Raw genomic sequence first — 20,946 nt, 5'->3', positions numbered from 1 at the left:
TATATATATATATTTTGGAGGGATATTCTAAGTGAAGAGAATACTGTATGAATAAAGGTCACATGTAATAATGGGATACACATGTGCCGGTGGATGCACACATGGATATTCATAAGAATAGTTAAAATATTTGTATGGACGATTGACCATTCAAAATGCAAAAACAAAGTCATTTGCTATATATATATATTTTTGCGATATCAGTGCTCTAAATGATACGACTATACAGTGCGTATAAAAAAACGTAACAAGATTTAATTTCAAATTTATGAATATTGTGTTAACTTTACACCAAAGTGAGTAGCAACATCTTAAAGTCACATATCTCCTCTTTCCAATGATATCTTATTTATTCTTACACGGTCATGTATGGCTAAGTAATCATTCTTTTTGCACAATGGGTCAAATTGGACTTTGGACCAAGTTTCAGTTAGTAAGACCAGCATAAATCCTTTTCAATTTTCCTTTTTTTTTTTCTTTTGGAAAGCTGAATGTCCGGACTGGGCTTTGTGGAAACGGTTTGCTCCTAGGGCCCTTCTTCTTTGAAAACAGCATGAACGGAAATGGATACTTACAAATTTTAAATGAACATTAGATTCCTGAATTAATGGAAAATTTTCCTGTGCAATAAAAGGGTGTGTTCAGCCGCCTATGGTGGGCACAGGATGGCGCGACCAGCCCATCGACTAGTTGCAGTAAGAAACAGATTGGCTGAGGTATTTGGAAATCGGGTGATTGCCTTGATACATGATGTGGAGTGGCCACCACGATCTCCGGATCTGACTTGTTGTGACTTTTTTCTTTGGGGTTATCTCAAGAGCAAAGTGTTCATTACCCCTCCACCTGACATTGCAACAAAGAATCACTGATGAGTTCGAAGCTCTACGCCACCAAGCCCCAATGACTCGTAGGGCTGTGTGTGAAATGGAGAAAAGAGCTAATGTCTATGTGGAAAGGAATGGTGGCCATAATGAGGGGAATGGGATGTAATGTTAAAAAGAGATTTAAAAAAAGAAGACAATGGTAAGTTGCGATTATTAATTTCATTATTCCATTTGTTAAGTTAATTTCTAATAAGGTCATTGATTCGTGCAGTGTCTAAACTAGGTCCCAAGTCCAATTTGACCCATTGTCCAAAAAGAATGATTACTCAGCCATCCATGACAGTGTATGAATAAATAAGATATCATTGGAAAGAGAAGTTATGTGGTTTTAAGATGTTGCTACTCACTTTGATGTAAAGTTAACACAATCTTCACAAATTTGAAATCAAATCTTGTTGCGTTTCTTTTTTATACGCACTGTATAAGGAAACATTCAGCTGAAATCAGCTAAAAGCTAATATTCGAATGTCGATTTAAATGTTTTGCAACCTTAAACATTTCTTTTATTTTATGCATTGCGATGTAATTTACGTATTCAACTTCTGTAAGATATTTATGTATGTTTCTGCTGGAAATGGTTAGATGAATGAATGAATGAATGAATGGATGAATGAAAAATATAATATTCACTGCAGGTATCAAAGAGGTTTGAGGGAATCACTATGATGACACGCATATATTACCCCTTAAGCGCAGGCCTACATGTTAACGGAAACAAGCTGCGATTATCAGCCAGGGAACAGTGACCATGATAATTCTCCGTTTTGAAAGACAGTTTTTGTTGTTGTGATTTGGGAAAAATGAAGTTAATGTTTTGCTTTGCAGAAAAAAAAATGTGTGTGACTAAAAACTACGTATGTTAATGTGCAATAGTTGTTGATTGTGCACATTGGCGTGTCAGGGCATCAGTGAAAGGAAGCAGATTTTAGCTGTGTGTGTGGGGGAGGGGGTGCGAGCAATTATGTGCAATATGTGTTATAATTTATGGATTATGATGTAGGGTAGTCTGTATAAAGTGAGGTGTTTTAGAATTTGTGGTTATATATATCTTTTGCCTCAGTCGATTCTTCCATAGTTTTCTGTGTATGTACATGTACATGTACATGTACATATATATATGTATATATATATATATATATATATATATATGAAGAGTTTGCTCGCAAAAACCGATAATTCCATTTTTGAAGATTTTAAAGTACGGTCTCTGTCACAAAGTACAAAATAATACCTTTTAAATGAAATATTGGTCACTACATACAAAGGTACGTTTTTGAAGTTATGGTCAAAAGAAGCAAAAATTTTCCTATTATTCTCTTTATTTTTGATGACCTTTAATCGCAAATATCTCCATTTGGCAAATATGGGCTTATCAGTTTTTGCAAACAAAGTCTTCATATATATATATTAATTTTCCCCTCTTTGCACGTTCACCACATGATGATAATTTGTGTTTTGATGTATGTTTAGTTCCCTGTATTTCTTTTGAGTATTCATTTGATGTAATATGTAATGTGATTTGTTTTCTGTTGCCAATATGTGTTTATGAATGTGTGACAACACCAATTTTCCATGCCATGTTTTTATACATAATTTGGACAAATAAAGAAATGAATGAAATGAAAGAACACGAAAAAACACACCAAAAAACAAGCGAACCTCTGCTTTGCTTGATGTATGTGTGTGTGTGTGTGTGTGTGTGTGTTAGTGTGTTAGTGTGTGTGTTAGTGTGTGTGTGTTAGTGTGTGTGTGATCTTGTCTCATTGCTTTACTAAGTCTTGTACCTTATCCTCTCTATCTCCTCTAAATCGGAATGCCCATTCGTCTATTTGTATATTTTGTACGCACCATTGCAAAGACTTTTCCGTTTCTCTTTTTTTTTAATCAGGGAACTAGCTTATTGTACAAGCTCTGCTTTTGCAAGTTCCCCCTATATTCCCTACTATCTAGTGCTTTTTCAATTCCCAGTGATTTCATGAAGATCAAATTATTTGTACATTACGTGTATTCATAAGTGCATGTAAAAGCAGGTGGGTATGTATTTTACTTTTGTTGTACTATTGTTTCTATTTGTATTTGTATTCGCTTCATGAAACTTCATCTTCTTGTCCAAATTGTCGGTGCTATTTGCGTTAATTTTGTATTATCTGGATATCGAAAATAAAATAGAATAAATGAAATGACGTGAAATCAAAAGGTTGATTTGGACGAGTCTACCAGATTTTAGGCAATGATCGCAGAGGAGATTTTCCAAACAAAATCAATTTGAGCCTCATCCTTCCTTTTCCGTTGTCATTCCCCCTCCCTTCGATGTCTGTCTGTCTGTCTCTCCATCTGTGATCTTTATTTTCTATTTCATCATCAAATCGATTTGATGATGTTCCTTTCTTATCGATGTGGGTAATAGCTCATCTCACTTTTGTTAATTTGGAATAAAATAGTATAAAACAGTATAAAACCAATAAAGTCCATTTCTTGTAACGAAACAGCTTACTGCGTCTAATAGGCTGAGCGAGAAGGTATTATGAACAACACCAACAGAATTAAAGTAAACTGAAATACCACGATAAAGATGTTTCAGGCGTAACATCAAAATATGCTTGATTGATGTCTATGACTGAATAACCAAATCGGCCTGGTAGGACTGCAAGACCAATTTCACCCATACACTGCGTTGGCATAGTTTAGAAATGTAAAGGACTTTAAATACATCATATCGCAATATTTTGTAAAACGTTTTGGTTCAACTTATACTTTATACTACACACAACATAATATTGTATCGTTTTCACAGCACGTTAAAAATCGTTGACTTTGATCAAACGCATAATGGGCATCCTTGTATTGTCCTGTACTACACGATTTACGTGATGATATCGATGTATCCGTCAATACATAATGGTAAAACGATAACTTCTATGTACCGGTATACTGTACTTCCACTGAAAATCAATAATGACATGATTTACATTTGCAGCGCATCTTAATTCTTGTTTATTTGTTTGTATAACCAGAAGTTCAGTGTTTGTAGAATTCTGTTCATCCATCTACCGTGTTGCTTTAAATACCATGGAATAGTTTAGCTCCATGCATGATCATACTATCATAATGTACTCTTCTTTGCCCTCTCAGATTGTCTCTCTCTCTCTCTTCTCTGTGGAAACAGTTGAGGTTTCAGCATTTCACCGGATATAAATCTAGTCAAATGATAAGCATGCATACTCAAATAACTTGAAGTATCGGTCATTTAAGACTCCTCTTTGGTTCTTCTCTGCATATTATAATTTGCATGTTTATCATCGTTTTATGCCTGCAATCGTTTGACAGCTTTCTTCTTCCCTGCGTTGCTTTTTGATATGTGGTGGCAGAACTGTATTATGTTACTAATACAGTTTGAGGACTTTGTTTCCATGTCTCGGTGTGTGTGTGTGTGTGTGTGTGTGTGTGTGTGTGTGTGAGTGTGCGAAAAATATTATTCATTACTTTTTATGTTCCAAACTTGATGTGTTCAGATTGGGTAGGATTTTGTGTGAGACTTTGAAATCTATTTTGAAGTATGAAAGAGAGGAAAAGGGGAAAGAGAGATACCAAATATCTCTAGAATGTCTTGTCTTTATATCCTTTTCTGGTGAAAAGCCAAACTAAATGGTGATTTTTTTTTTTGGTAATACTGGTCCTTTATTGTGTTGAACAGAAGAAAAAAAACCCCACAATGTTATAATGAAAGGTTGTTCTGAACTGACGAAGGCTGACAATTTTGGGGTGTTATAGTTTGACAATAAAAAGTGTGCAAACCTTACATTTAGCAATGTAATGATAATAGTAAAAAAATCGGAAAAAAAAATCGTCACCCCACACATATACGTAAATCAAACTGTCCTTCGCAAACACACTAAGAAGACATGCTTGTGCTTTAGCTGCTCTCAATACTTGTGCATCGCTTAGTTGCACATCACATTTTTATATATATAAAAATGTACTCGATGTTCTTGCGCTGACTTAAAGTGCGGTTTGTTAATGGTGACGATGATCTATGATAAGATCAATAAAAGCAACAAGAAATAATCTGAACCGACCTCAAATCAAATCGAATTGAATCAAATTAGGTACGAAGTCAAATCAAGCCCATTGAAATAGTATCACAATATATTCAATTCAATCTTCAATCTAACTACATTATATTTGATTTACCATCCACTGAATTACACACACACACACACACACACACACACACACACACACACACACATACACACACACACACACACACTAATCCTCATTTCTAGTTGAGTGGGGAGAACGACTCCTTGGACAATCGCATCACATGCGCGCACGCGTATAATACAACCAGGACAAGTGAAATAACTCCCCTGTCGATTTGTTCGAGTTCGAAGTAGAGAAGTGAATGGGAGAGCTACCGCTTATGTTCATGGTTTGTATGGCCCGCCATAACCTCCATTCTTGGAGTGGATTGTTAACGCTGTTCTCTAACACGGTGACCTGGATACAAGTCTCTAAATGGACACAACCCTTTAACTTGCTTTAATATTAGTTATCAATTATGGTGTAGGGGTACAGGCAAGAGCAATATAGGCCTACATGCATGTGTGATGATTCGATCTAATATTTCGACTTGCTTGAGGCAGTACGTGCGATGAAAATGAGGGGAAAAGGGGTAATTAAAGCAATCAGGCAAAGTCACTTCTTCTCCGCACTCTTCAAAGCAACCATGCAACTGGGATCAGAGAAAACACTACCGGATTTCTACAGAACTTATCTTTCCCTTTTATTCTTGATGCAAATCATTCCTTATCAACGGCGATCATTATAATCGCTACGCTTTCTTGAACAGTAGAGAAAGTTTGACGTTCTTCTCCGTCCATCTGAGGATGTATGGCCGTCTTAAATCTAAATGTCCACGTGATGCATCCTGGTTCACGTTTTGACACGCCCTTGACCGCTTAAAGAGGGGATCGAATTTGAAGGTGGGTGGGAGATTTAATGATTTAATGATTGTATTTTACTCATGACTTTTTTTAGTAATTCTGTTTGACGTAATAATAGAAATTCAGTAAGAAGGAAGGATAACTGGAATAATGATAATGATGATTGCCAATGATTTTTACTTGCAAAGAATAATATCGTCAGTTATAATAGGTAATCCAAGTGCAAAATTGGGTTAGTTTTTGTAAATGGCATGTTACTTTCAAGATAGCAGATAATTATAGACATAATGGATTTCTCTTTGGGACAAATTTTCCCCAAGAAATCCAAGCATGTCGCACTTATAACTAAGTCTTTATTTCAACAGCAATGTCGTCATCAATAGATGTGATTTTTTTTTTCTTAATTCATTTACCCGCAAAGAAAAAAAAATCCATTGTGGGACCTGTCTTTTTTTCCCTAAACAAGTCAGACCACCTTAATTTAAAGAGAAGGACTTGGATAAATGAATGGAGGTTTTAATTATCATACCGGTAACTATCCGTAACGACACCGGGGCTATTATTAGTGTTAATCATACACACACCCTTTGCTCTTGTCACTGTCACCCACTCTTTCGCACAGGCTTATGCACACACACGTTCACACAAAATTGGTACACCATCTGATTAAGTTCAGTTGAGTTCTTATTTATTTTCGCTGCGCACCAGTGATCACAAACGTACGCAATAGCCTTAAAACACAGCTGCTACCTGCGAATGAGATTCTTCGAGGGAGATATACACAATGTACCTGGTAATTGTATTTTACAGAAATAATTGCAGGGATATCAAAAATGTACTCTGGACAGTTAAGGATGAAGGTAAGTTATATCAGGAAAGATTGTGGAGAGGTTCAGGTGATTTCATATGAAAATGTGTCACGTTGGATATACCTGTTTCCAAGATGGTGAAATCTATCGTGGAGTAACGGTTTAAAATTTTATCTATTCATTTTGACCCCACAATCCCTTTACACGGCTCGATCTGAAATACTTCTACACTTTTATCTGGCTACAAAGATTTCCCCTCCCATCACACAGAACGTTCAGATGTCCCCGTTCACATCATTACGATATTGAGTGTAATGAAACAATCATATGCCTACAACAGAAGTAACAATAGTGAGGTTTAGTTTTCTGCATAGCATCTACTTTATGATAATTCCATAACAACAAACAAACTTTGCTATTACTATACAAGAAAAGGATACTAGTACATGACGCTATTTTAGAAATATTTACCTAGTCATCTAAAATTTTCCTCAGACTATCGTTGAAGTGACTCATTAACATATAACAACATTATAATTTTGTTGATATCTTTCTCTTTTGAGAGAATAATTTATATCTGAGCTCAATGTTGCACGAACAACTCTCTGTACACGGCTAAATTTCATTGTGGCGCTGTGATTTTAAGGTAGACGCAAAATGTGGGGAAAACCCGCTTCTATATGGAATTATAAATGTGTCAAAGTCAAAAGGTCATGAAGAATGCTGACATTCGCATGATATACGTGTACATTCTGGATCGCCCCGCCATTTTGATAGGGCTACATAGTGCAGCTACTAGTATCTGTCTGTAAACAAACTCTTGATAGTTTGTTGGGATCTTAAAAGTTAGACCATATTCAGTCTAATAGGTGTTCGCACCTTCCTACTGGCTGAGCAGAAATAGAGATTGTGAATCTATTCCTGGATGTACTTTGGAGCCAGGCAGAAATCAGCAATATTGAACCCGGAAGTACAGCACACTTGCAATGGTAAGCATATAGCAGTGTATAGTGTATAGGAAACGATATCCACACATGCATGTTATTTGTACCTATAAAAGATTCCCATAGAAATGATGTACTTGTATTTGATTCTCCATATTTCTCTGGTTTACATTTCTGCTATGATTTTGCTGGTTTGGCTATCATGTTTACCAATACACGAAACAGGTAAGCTGCAGTGCATGGCATAGCCTGTTACGATAATGCTGTTTCAATCATTGTCTCAAAGGGAATTTTATTCACGTCTAGCGATTTTATCACACAGTAGTGAAAAGAGATAAGAGGTAGGGAGATTAGGAGACATGAGTATTGAACTCGTCACGGGTCAGCCTTCTTTATGGTACTTTCCCTTTTATTGTATTGAGGGTGGCCTGTTTAAATATTTCCATTCATAACTTAAAAAAATGAAATACACGAGAGAGGTCCTATAATATTTGGAACTCGATCATGACAGTGTCTGTAGATGAAAGACAGAATTGCTCATATAGTGCTCGCGTTATGATGCAGCTAATTGGTCCACATAGAAGCTGTATAGACACATTTAATCCCTTCCCTCAATTGAACTTTGACGCAATACAGCCTCTCATAGGACGGCTAGATCGACTTTCAGATTGTATGACTTAAAAACGAAAATTTAGCATTCGCTTTAATCGAAAGATCAGGAAGGAGGGTTGTTAATGAAAGAAGGCGCCGGGGTGTTAGATGCTCTGTCACAGTTGTTTCTCTTATTTTTTTTTTCATTGTTTATTTGATTTTGTTTGTTTGTTTGTTTGTTTGTTTGGTTGGTTGTCTTTTTTGTGGGGGGGGGGGGGGAGGGGGGCTTTCATCCGAAATTGTGGTTAAAGAAATTTAATGAAATGGTGCTATCGAACGTATTTATCAATGAAAACATCCAATCAAAGTTCTCACAAGGTCGCACCCCGTGTTCAAATATGGCTGAAAAAGGTATCGGATGGAAGCAAATCGTGGCATCCAAATTTTTCCAATAATAGTCTGCAAGAGAATTTCCCTGCAAACTAGATTAATTTTAGGTATGCATAAACCTTCGGGACAAACTTTAAAGGACATCGAATCAACAGTGACTCTGAAAGGGCTGATGGAATCCTTCTTACTCATTTACTTTTATCCATTACTTTCTTGCATCATTTCGAGAGAAATTCTTTTCCATCGGAGGCTGTGTTTTCCTAGAAATAGTGCTACCGGTTTTGTTTCTTCCTGAGGAAAACGTAGGGTGAGATAATCTAATCCCGAGAGGAAATATTTTCTTTGGGCGTTACTCTGCTTTTGAGGTTTGAGGTAAATAGGTAAAGTTCTTGTCTCCCAGTCCCAAGAAATTGTATGCCAGTAGTAATATGTGCACGCAAATGAGAAATTAGATTGAAATGACATTTAAAACAATCTCTTAAGGATGCAGATATTCTATTTGAAATGAAACTTTAACACCTTGTTGCATGACAAACAAAACAGCCAAACAGACAAACGTTTACTGAATAACATTATCTCTGATTTCTCTCAAATTTTCATTCATGTAATCTTTTTACATGAGAATATTTTGCATACGACGTCGCTGGTAGAGATTCTCGTTACTAAAACTGTGCAGGGTCACGATTAGAAGAGTAATGTTGCCAGTACCTGCTCAAATCTCCCAATCATAGTTTTGTAAGTGCATCGGAATGCAGCTCTTCCTTATTTTACTAATACTCAATGAGGGTATCAACAAGTAATACCTGTTTTAATTCTTAGTTGCACCATCCGATGTCTCATCACACAACTCCTCCAGTCAAATAAACCACCATAGATCAATTAACCAGCTTATTGAGCCTGATTATAAAGCACAATAAGTTAACATGAAAAAATAAATTCACACATGTCTGTTAAATTGTGGCTCATAACTTCGTTCGATTCTAAGAACGCATGATTTCTCACATCATATTTGGCATGAACTTTTGCTCTTTTACTTGGTAAATGCTAACTTCATGTAGGCAGCTATTAAATAGGCCACTTGTTGATGGGTTTACCGCTATGTTTTTCTTTTGCTTCAGTCACAGAGAGACACCATGGCAACGTTTCATCAAATCAGCAGTCAGAATTTGGAGTGTCTCATCTGTCTGACACTTTTCAACCAACCTAGATCACTGACGTGCTCTCACATCTTCTGCAAAGACTGTCTGCAACGCATCTTTCAAGCTCAGCCCACCAAACAAAGTATAACATGCCCTATATGCAGGAAAGAAACGCCCCTACCCAGTGGAGATGTGAATAAGCTACAGACAAACGTACCCTTGAGTTCTATGGTGGACGAAGTGAAAACCAAGAGTCCGACATGCACAACTTGTGAGATGGACGAAAAGCCGCCCGCTGTGTCCTACTGTCAGGACTGTGGGAAGTATATGTGCAAATCGTGTGAGACAGACCACTCTTCTTGGAAACCGTTCTCCAACCACAAAAAGGTGCCCATGAGCGAGGTGCTCTCGGGAAAAGTTCCACTTAAAAGGAGACGGAAATGTAAGACACATCCTAACGACGATGAGGAGTGTTTCTGTACCGGATGTCGGGAATACGTCTGCTTAAGATGCGGGATGCTAGGACACTTACAGGCAGGGCATCAGATCGAAGAGGCAGCTATCCATGAGGAGAAATTAATGAATAACATCAGGGAGTTACAAGAAAGGGCAAAATCAAAGAAAACAAATATTGAAAATCATATCCATTTCATAGAGACACAGAGCAGTGAAATAGCAAACAGGCTGAAAAAGCTCAATGATGACATCGACGAGACGTACGACGAATACATACAGCAGTTGTCAGCCAGAAGAGAAGCCCTGAAATGCCAAGTACAAAGTTGGTCTGAAAAGTTCGAGAAGGAATTACAAGTCATGGAGGAAGAGAGTCGCCAAACAATTCGTCATATGAACGCTATGGAAGAGCTGGTGAGTAATGGCGTGAAGGTACCACTAGAGAAAGACGCCTTGTTGGCACACGACACGCTGTGTGAGAATTTGGAAAGCATTCTTGGACGAGATGATCCAGACGACCAATCACCGAGAGGTGTGGCAGAACAAGCTCAGAAAATTTCATTTCGTAAACAGGTGAAGGTCAAGGAACTTCGACTTGGAGAACTGAAAGGTTACACGTGGGATGTCAAAGCAGACGTAGAGCTCCCCGGCAAAGACAGCATGAATTGCATCACTCTTGCACCAGACGGTAAGATGGCGGTGGGATCCCGTTTCGGCGGAATCTATCTCTACTCCCCTGATGGAGATTTACAGCAGACGGAGTTGGAGGACGTCAGTGTCAGTAAAATTGGATTTTTGTCCGATGGCCGAAGTGTTGTTTATGATACAAAAAACAGGATGTCCCTATACTCTCCACAGTGGGAGAAGTTCAATGTCACATTCGAGACGATGAGCTTCGATGAAGGAGGTTTTGGTGGTCTCACTGTGGATAGAAGCGATGATATATACGTGGGTTACAGAAAACCCATGAAAATCCAGGTGTTTACCCCACAAGGTGGTAAGGCAGTCAGGGAAATAACATGTAATGGATATACGCCTAGGCAATTATTCTTTTTTCATACAATAGAGAGCCTGATACTGACAGATGCAACAACTGTCTTGTGTCTTGATGGTACGGGAAAGACTGAGAATGTCTTAAAGAAGGAGGGCATGTTTGCCTGGTCAGTCGTTTGTCGAGATGATTCGGTCATCATAGCCTGGGTGAAGCACGAGAAAGGTCTCGTAAGTATCGATCGATACACGAGAGATTTGAACCATGTGTGCAATCTCATCACTGATTTTAAAATACAAAGACCAGAAAGAGTTTGGTACTATCTCCAAGAGTTCGAGAGTGGTGAGATAGCTTTCTCCACTACAGATAGATTCTACATATTTGATGCAATTTAATGTGATCTGTCATACTCGACATTATTGTGTTTTGCAGCAACAATGCAGAAAAAAGTGGATTCTTTGGTGTAATAATCTAAAGTGCTGGGCATGACTCTATTGAATGTTCTTTTAAAAAGTACTATAGATTATATTGTCGATCCACTTGTGCCTGTCTTTAATTTGTCCATAAGTAATGGTGTTGTCCCTGAGGTTACGAAAGTTTCCAACGTAATTCCTGTCCTCAAAAAACGGGTGAACGGGAAGATGTTTCCAACTATAGACCAATATCTTTGCTAACTTCTGTCTCGAAATTTTGAAGTTTTTAGATACAAAATTATTTCTGATTATCAATTTGGCTTTCGGCAAAAACATAGCACATCTCATGCAATCTTTACCTTTCTTGATAAAGTCTCAAAAGCTATTGATAAATTTCATTTTGCTATTGGTGTCTTCCTGGACCTCTCCAAGCCCTTTGATACTATCGACCAAAACGTACTTCTTCATGAATTATCGTGTGTTTTTATATGATTCTGATCCTGATAGATTAATTGATACTTGAAATATTGAATAAATGAAATTACTGCAATGGATTACAGCAAAACAAACTGTCCGTCTACCCACAAAAAAGCAACAAATATAGTTTTATATTTTTCAGTATTGCCTGGAAAATTTACCGAGAAATATCTCCCTTGAAGACACGACCATAGAAGAAGTCTCTTCTATCAAATTTCTTGGTTTGATTCTTGACAACAACCTCACCTTTAATTTACACATTGATTCTATATGTCGCATTTTTTTCTCAGGAATATAGGCGTCATAAACAAAATTAGATTTTTTCTCCACAAAAAAAAAAGAATCCTTTGATGTTTTACCCTACGTTGTTACTACCTTACTTAAATTATGGGATACTCGCATGAGGAAACATATTTTGTACTTATAGAAAGAAAATTATTATTGCAGAAAAAAAACCTCTTCTTAACATTTGTAACGAATCTCGGAGAAGTCATGCTGATTATTTATTTCATGAAAATGATATTATGTAAACCCATGATTTATACCCTTTGCAACTATAACAATTAGTGAACAAACTCACCAGTCATTCTTTCCCCTCTGTATTTCATTCCATGCATATCCGACCCGCCAATCCCAAGAATATCATTTGCCTTTGACCAGGACGGTTCTTGCAAAATCTTTATTTTCTTCTTCTGGAACAAAATTCTGAAATTCTCTTGATAATAGTATAAAAGAAGTCGTAAGATTTAATCCTTTTTCTTTAAAGGTAAAGAACTTTTAACGAATTTTTTACACAACTCAATACATTCTCTTGTCAGTTTTGACTTTCAAAATTGTTGATGCTGTCTATAATCTTATAACTCTCTCAGCGAGCCGAAGCTTCTGTGCCTCACGTGCCCTGGTTATGACCCACCACCTCTTTTCCCTCTCCCTTTTCTTGTCCACTTCAGTATCTTCAAGCTATACCTTCTTCACTAATATTTTTATTTGATTATTATTTTTGCTTCCTTTACAATATTGTAGAGCTGCCTGGTGATTGTTAATGTGCGTCTGTGTGTGTGTGTGTGTGTGTGTGTGTGCGCATATATGTGTGTATTACTCAGTCTTTTATTTTATCTGTAAGGTAAATTGCCAAGTCCGTTTTTTAGGCTTTGTATTTTTTTTTTTTTAAATGAGGGGACTGCATACTACAAGCTCTGCTTTTTAGCAGTCCCCTCCATTCCCAACAACTTTGTTTCGGAGTTTTCCATAAAGATATAGCATTTATTTCTATCTCTGTTGACCAAAAACTATGTGTTTATTACATGTTATTATGTTCATTGTTACATTGTAATCTCAATTTGTTGGAGATGATATATGACAACTTGAGCTAAGTGAACAGGGAAACAATATAAATGAAATTTACATGCAATAATGGGCTACACGTGTGCGGTGCCTACACATATATTCCTATACACTTATGAAATATTCTTTGGGCGATTGATCATTCAAAAAGTAAAACAAAGTCATTTGAAACAACTGATTTGCGATATCAGTGCTCTCAATGATATGACATTATTTTTGGGAAAAATCAGCTGAAAGCCATTGAAAGCTAATATTCAATTTTCGATTTCAATATCTTGCAAACTTATTCACTTCTTTTATTATACATTGTGATGAAATTTATGCATTCAACTTCTGTAAGATATTTATATGTTTCTGCAGGAAATGGAAAATGAATGAATGAATAAATAAATAAATAAATAAATGAAATAGCTTATATTCGTTACAGGTACCAATGAGGGAATCACTGTAATGACGCGCATACCTTCCTCCTGAAATGGGTAACTGATCCTATCTTAAGTGTATGGTTTTATTTCCACATACAAAACTCATCTCATAATTATATCACTGATTGACAATACCAATAGTGATGATCTATATATCATGTATATATATTTGAAATGTTATCATTTTTTATGTCAAAATAGCGACTAGATGTGGTACTTCCTTCGTTTATCTATTTATGATGCATGATTTATGCGTTACTATGCCGTGATGACATATAGATACGAATTATAAAATGTGTATCACAGAGGCGAAACGACATGACTTGGAAGGCGTCCATCACATAAGCCAGTTCGTAATCTATAGCTCACGAGCGCGTGTAATACACGAGTAACATTTATACCTCTTTTCCTGTGGTGTCTGTCTGTCTGTCTGTCTGTCTGTCTCTCACTCTCTCCCTCTGTCATCTGTATTTTCATACTCGTATTAATTATTTAATGTTCCTTTCTTTTTAATGGGTGTAAAATTCTTCTCACGGTGGTAAATTTGGAGTAAAAAAATAGCGTATTAAACCACTGACGTTATCCAATTTGTTGCAACGGAGATCCGGTGTTTACGGTACTGAGTCTTTGGTATAGTGAGGTGTGTAGATGGTGCGCTATATGCCCAATAATTCCGATAAACTGAGTTTCTCGACCGATAAACTCAGTTTATAGCCGAAAAAACCCGTTGTTTATCAGTCGATAAACTCAGTTTTTCGAGGGAAACTCTGCTTATCGAGTGAAAAAACTGAGTTTATCACGACAAACGAAGTTTTTTCGCTCGATAAACAGAGTTTTTCGATAAACCTAGTTTTTGCTTGATAAACTAAGTTTTTCACTTGATAAGGTATTATAAACAACACCAAGAGAATTAAAGTTCACTGAAATACCACGTTATAGATATTCCTAGCAGAGAATCCAACTATGTTTGATTACTGACCATGATTGAATAATCAAATCGGCCGTTTAGGACTCCAACACCAATTTCACCCATTCACTTAGTAGACATAGCGTGAAAAACGTAAATGACTTCAAACATTGTATCTTTATCATATGTGAAACGTAAAAATGTGAATGCATCTCAATATTTTTTTAAATATCTGGGTCATGTCATCATATACTTTTATGTTACACACAATATGATATTGTATAGTCATTCACAGCACGTTAAAATGCGCTTTGTTCAAAATAATAATTTATAGGAATTCTTGTATAATCCTGTACCTGTGTACTACACGCTTTGCTGATGATATCAGCGTATCGGCAACTACAAATTGGTAAAACGAGAACTTCTGTGTACCGGTACTGTATTTCCATTGAAATCAATGATGACATAATTTACATTTGCAGCGCATCTTTATTTTTGTTTGTTTCTTTGTTTGTATACATATAGTAACCAGAAGTTTAATCTTTGTAGAATTCTGTTCATCCATCTACAGGGGTTGCTTTAAATACCATAGAATACTTTAGCTCCATGCATAATCATACTATTATAATGTAGTCTTCTTTGCCCTCTAAGATTATATATATATCTTCTCTGTTTAAACAGTTGAGGGTTCAGCATTTCACCGGATGTAAATCTAATCATATTATAAGCATATACTTAAATAACTTGAAGTATCGGTCCTTTTAGACTCCTCTTTGGTTCTTCTGCATGCAGTACCAGCCCTCTGAAGCACATTCTCAATCACCCCCTGTTCCATTTCCCTAGTTCAGCGTGTAGGCATTCTCTTATTCTCTGTCTCTTTTTTTTTTCGTTTGCTTTCTCTCTCCCCATTCTTTCCGTCTTTTTTGTCAAGTCGTGTCATGTCTTTTGTATTTCTCCTGTCTTGTTCCGTTCTGTCGTAAATTATATCTGTGATAAGTATTTGTAAATAAGTACACGTTATTCATAAGTTTGTTCATTTTTTGAGTGGTTCACAACATACAAGCTTGCTTTTTAGTGGACCTCTCAGTTCTTTTTTTTTTCTCAACTGAAGCATAACTTTGTACTTTTTTGCCAGTATGCATTCTTTTGTTTATTTGTATCATTTATCTTTTACAAAGTCGAATGTTTATGTTTATGATGTAATTCCAAATATATTATGCGTTATGTTTTGTTGGAAAAAGAAGAATGAAAAATAAATGAATTGAATTGAATTGAATTGAATAATTTGCGTGTTTATCATTGTTTAATGCCTGCAATCGTTTGACAGCTTTCTTCTTCCCTGCGTTGCTTTTTGATGCGTGCTGGCAGTCTTTGCACTCTTTAAAGCTAAGTCATCATGCAACCGGGATCAGAGTAGAATTTCTAAAGAACTTATTATCCCCCTTTTATTCTTCATGCAAATCATTCCTTATCAACGGCAATCATTGTAATGGCTACGATTTCTTGAACATTATTACAGAGAAGTTTGACGATTCCCTCCATCTGAGGATGTATGGCTGCTTAAATACAAATGTCTTTGTGATGCATCCTGGTTCACGTTTTGACACGCCCTGGACCGCATAAGGAGGTAGAGACTCTTGAGGGGATCGAGTTTCGTGTGACGGTTGGTGGGAGATTGGTCTATTCAAGCCCACTTTTATGATTGTATTGTACTCAGTACGTTGTTTAGTTATTCTCTTTGACATAATAATGGAAATTCAGTAAGTAGGAAGGATAACTGGAATCATGATAATGATTGATTGCCGGTGATTTTTATTTGCAAAGAATAATATCAGTTATTATAGATAATCTAAGTGGAAAATTTGCTTAGTTTTTGTAAATGGCATGTTACGTCCATAGGAGATAAATATAGACATACTGGATGTCTCTTGGGACAAATTTTCAACAAGAAATCCAAGTATGTCGCACTTATTACCAAGTCTTCATTTCAACAGCAACGTCGTTACTAATGGGTGTCATTTCTGGTTTTTTAAATTTATTTCATCGCAAAAAAAAACCCCACACATTGTGGAAAATGTCTTGTTAAAAAAAAAAGGTCACACCACTTTAATTTAAAGAGAAGGAGTTGGATAAATGAATGAAAGGTTTTAAGTATAATGCCGGTAGCTATCAATTACTACACCGGGGTTCTTAATACTGTTAATCATACACACATCCTTTCGCTCTTTATTCACTCTTTCTCACAGGCTTATGCATATACACACACGTTCACACAAAACAGTACACGAGGCCCGACTTCACGGAGGTAGTACAAATGAAACTATGGTTTAAACCATAGAAAAAAAAAACCATGGAGCGCCAAGTGTCGCATGGAATATTTCGTTACAGAATCAGTCATTTCGTAGATGAATTAATGATTATTTCATAACGAAATGACAACATTTTGTAACTAAAATGATCATTTCGTCCACGAAATGAAAATTTCTTTAACGAAATGGTAATTTTGTCGACGAAATATTCCGTGCGGCACACGTGCTCCATGGTTTTTGTCCATGGTTTAAACCATGGTTTCATTTGTACCACCTTCGTGAATTCGGACCAATGAGCTCATTTGATTTCTTATTCATTTTCGTTACGCATAAATGACCACATATGTATGAACCTCAAAACACAGCTGCTACTGGCTAAATTAGATACATATATTCTTCTAGGGAGATGTATATACAATGTACCTGGTAAATTGTATTGGACAGAAATAATTGCAGGGATATCTAAAATGTACTCTGGACCATAAAGGTAAGTTAAAGTTAAGATATCCGGAAAGTTTGTAAAAAGGTTCAGAGGATTTCATTTGACAATGTCTCAATTTGGATATACGAAGAGGGCGAAATATATCATAGAGTATATAGGTCTCAATCAGGTTTACCTCTTCATTTTCACCCACTACTCGTTAACACGGCTCGATCTCAAATATACTTTTATCTGCTTGCAATGATGCATGAACTAGGCGTATCTTGAGACATGTCCAATTTATTATTCTCCACTATATAATCGTCCCCCGCATCCCCCGTCACACAGAACGTTAATGTCCCCGTTCACACCATATACGATATTGAGTGAAATGACACAATTATATGTGTATAAACAAATAATAAGGTTTAGATTTCTCCATAGCATCATCATTCTTGTGATAATTCTATAACAGCAAACAAACGTGGGGAAAACCCGCTTCTACAGAACTACAAAAAATGTGTCAAAGTCAAAAGGTCACGAAGAATACAGACATTCGCCTGATATACGTGTACATTCATGGATCGCCCGGCCATTTTGATAGGGCTACATAGTGTATCTGTCTGTAAACAAACTCTTGATAGTTTATGTTGGGATCTTAAAAATTAGACTACGTTCAGTCTAATAGGTGTTCGCACCTTCCTACTGGCTGAACAGAAATAGAGACTGTGAAACCATTCCTGGATGTACTTTTGAGCCAGGCAGAAATCAGCAATATTGAACCCGGAAGCACAACAGCACACTTGGTAAGCGATAGCAGTGAATAGGAAACTATATCCACACATGTATGTTAATTGTGCCTATAATGAAAGATTCCTATAAAATTACTGTACTGGTATTTGATTCTCAATTTTTCTCTGGTTTATGTTTCTGCTATGATTTTGCTGGTTTGGCTATCATGTTTACCAATAGAGGTAAGCTGCAGTGTATAACATAGCCTGTTTATATGATAATGCTGTTTCAATCATTGTCTCGGAGGGAAATTATATTCACGTTTATAGCGATTTTATCACACGTTGTTGAAAAGAGATAAGAGGTAGGGAGATTAGGAGACATGAGTAGAACTTGGCACAGGCCAGACTTCTTTCTAGTACTTCCCTTTTTAAGGGTGACCTGATCAATCAGTTCCTTTTCATAACTTTACATGAAAAAATAAATTCACACAATTCTGCTAAATTGTGGTTTATTAGTATATAAAAATGTATAAATTCTGACACCATATTTTGCATGAACTGTTAATCTTTTACTTGGTAAATGCAATCTATGCAGCTATAACGTAGGTCACTTGTTGATGGGTTTACCGTTATGTTTTTCTTCTGCTTCAGTCACAGAGAGACACCATGGCAACGTTTCATCAAATCAGCAGTCAGAATTTGGAGTGTCCCATCTGTCTGACACTTTTCAACCAACCTAGATCCCTGCCGTGTTCTCACATTTTCTGCAAAGACTGTCTACAACGTATCTTTGAAGCTCAGTCCGCTAAACAAACTATATCATGCCCTATATGCAGGAAAGAAACGCCCCTACCCAGTGGAGATGTGAGTAAGTTACAGACAAACGTACCCTTGAGTTCTATGGTGGACGAAGTGAAAACCAAGAGTCCAAGATGCACAGCTTGTGAAATGGACGAAAAGTCACCAGCCGTGTCCTACTGTCAGGACTGTGGGAAATATATGTGCCAATCGTGTGAGACAGACCACTCTTCTTGGAAACCGTTCTCCAACCACAAAAAGGTGCCCATGAGCGAGGTGCTCTCGGGAAAAGTTCCACTTAAAAGGAGACGGAAATGTAAGAAACATCCTAACGATGATGAGGAGTGTTTCTGTACCGGATGTCGGGAATACGTCTGCTTAAGATGCGGGATGCTAGGGCACTTACAGGCAGGGCATCAGATCGAAGAGGCAGCTATCCATGAGGAGAAATTGATGAAAAACATCAGGGAGTTACAAGAAAGGGCAAAATTAAAGAAAACAACCATTCAAAATCATATCGATTTCATAGAGACACAGCGCAGTGAAATAGCAAACAGGCTGAGAAAGCTCAATGATGACATCGACAAGACGTACGACGAATACATGCAGCTATTGTCAGCCAGAAGAGAAGCGCTGAAACGCCAAGTGCAACGATGGTCTGAAAAAATCGAGAAGGAATTAAAAGTCATGGAGGAAGAGAGTCGCCAAACAATTCGTCATACAAACGCTATGGAAGAGCTGGTAACCAATGGTATGAAGGTACCACTAGAGAAAAATGCCTTGTTTGCACACAACACGATGTGCGAGAATTTGAAAAGCTTTCTTGAACGAGATGATCCTGATGACCAATCACCAAGGGATGTGACAGAACGAGCTCAAAAGATTTCATTTAGTAAATACGTGAAGGCCAATGAACTTTGTCTCGGAGAGCTGGAAGGTTACACGTGGAATGTCAAAGCAGACGTAGAGCTCCTTCGAAAAGACAGCATGAATTGCATCACTTGTGCACCAGACGGTAAGATGGCGGTGGGATCCCGTTTCGGTGGAATTTATCTCTACTCCCCTAATGGAGATTTACAGCAGACGGGGCTGGAGAATGTCGGTGTCAGTTGCATTGATTTTCTGTCTGATGGCCGAAGTGTTGTCTGTAGTGCAAACGAGATATCACTACACACTACCCAATGGAAGATACTTGACGTCACATTCGAGACGATGTGTTTCGATAAAGGAGGTTATGGTAGTCTCACTGTGGATAAAGATGATAATATCTATAAGAGTTATAGGAAGCCCAAAACGATCCAAGTATTTACCCCACAGGGTGGTAAGGCAGTCAGGGAAATATGGTTTGGATATACACCTGCGCAAGTATTCTCCTTTCACACCACGGGGAACCTGACACAGATTTATCAGCTGTCGTGTGCTATGATGGTAGAGGGGTGATTGGGAGTGTCTTGAAGAAGGATGGCATGTCTGCCTACCCAGCTGCTTGCGGAGACGATACAGTCATTGTAGCCTGGGTAAAGCAGGAGAAGGGTCTCTTGAGTATCGATCGATACACGAGAGATTTGAAACACATGTGCAATCTCATCACTGATTTCAAAATACAAAAACCAGAAAGAGTTTGGTACTACCTCCAAGAGTTTGAGAACGGTGAGATAGCTTTCTGCACTACAGATAGACTCTACATATTTGATGCAATTTAATGTGAGCTGTCATACTCGACATTATTTTGTTCTGTAGAAACAATGCAGAAAAAAAGTGGATTCTTTGGTGGGATATTCTAAGTGCTGGACATGACTCTATTGATAATGTTCATTCAAAAAGTACTATAGATTATGCTTATTGTCGATCCACTGGCACATGTCTTTAATTTGTCCATAAGTATGGTGTTATCCCTGAGGTTATCAAAGTTTCCAAAGTAATTCATGTCCTCAAAAAAGGGGGACGGGAAGACGTTTCCAACTACATGTA

General features: G+C 37.1%; 1 protein-coding gene and 1 pseudogene across 1 annotated transcript; both read left to right on the top strand.

Moving 5' to 3' along the window:
* The first annotated feature begins 7,496 nt into the window (after positions 1-7,496).
* Positions 7,497-11,542, top strand: LOC139723677 (uncharacterized). The gene is made up of 2 exons (XM_071634901.1): positions 7,497-7,628; positions 9,683-11,542. Exons 1-2 carry the CDS (start codon positions 7,626-7,628, stop codon positions 11,540-11,542), a joined length of 1,863 nt encoding a protein of 620 aa, XP_071491002.1. The 5' UTR covers positions 7,497-7,625.
* A 7,301-nt stretch (positions 11,543-18,843) lies between these two features.
* LOC139723676 (uncharacterized) lies at positions 18,844-20,678 on the top strand (annotated as a pseudogene).
* The last annotated feature ends 268 nt before the right edge of the window (positions 20,679-20,946 follow it).

Source organism: Diadema antillarum, unplaced genomic scaffold, assembly GCF_040938485.1.
Source record: "Diadema antillarum isolate AM-2024a unplaced genomic scaffold, OU_Dant_1.0 scf00000197, whole genome shotgun sequence".
Lineage (NCBI taxonomy): Eukaryota > Metazoa > Echinodermata > Echinoidea > Diadematoida > Diadematidae > Diadema > Diadema antillarum.
This window is presented reverse-complemented; position numbering and strand designations above follow the sequence as displayed.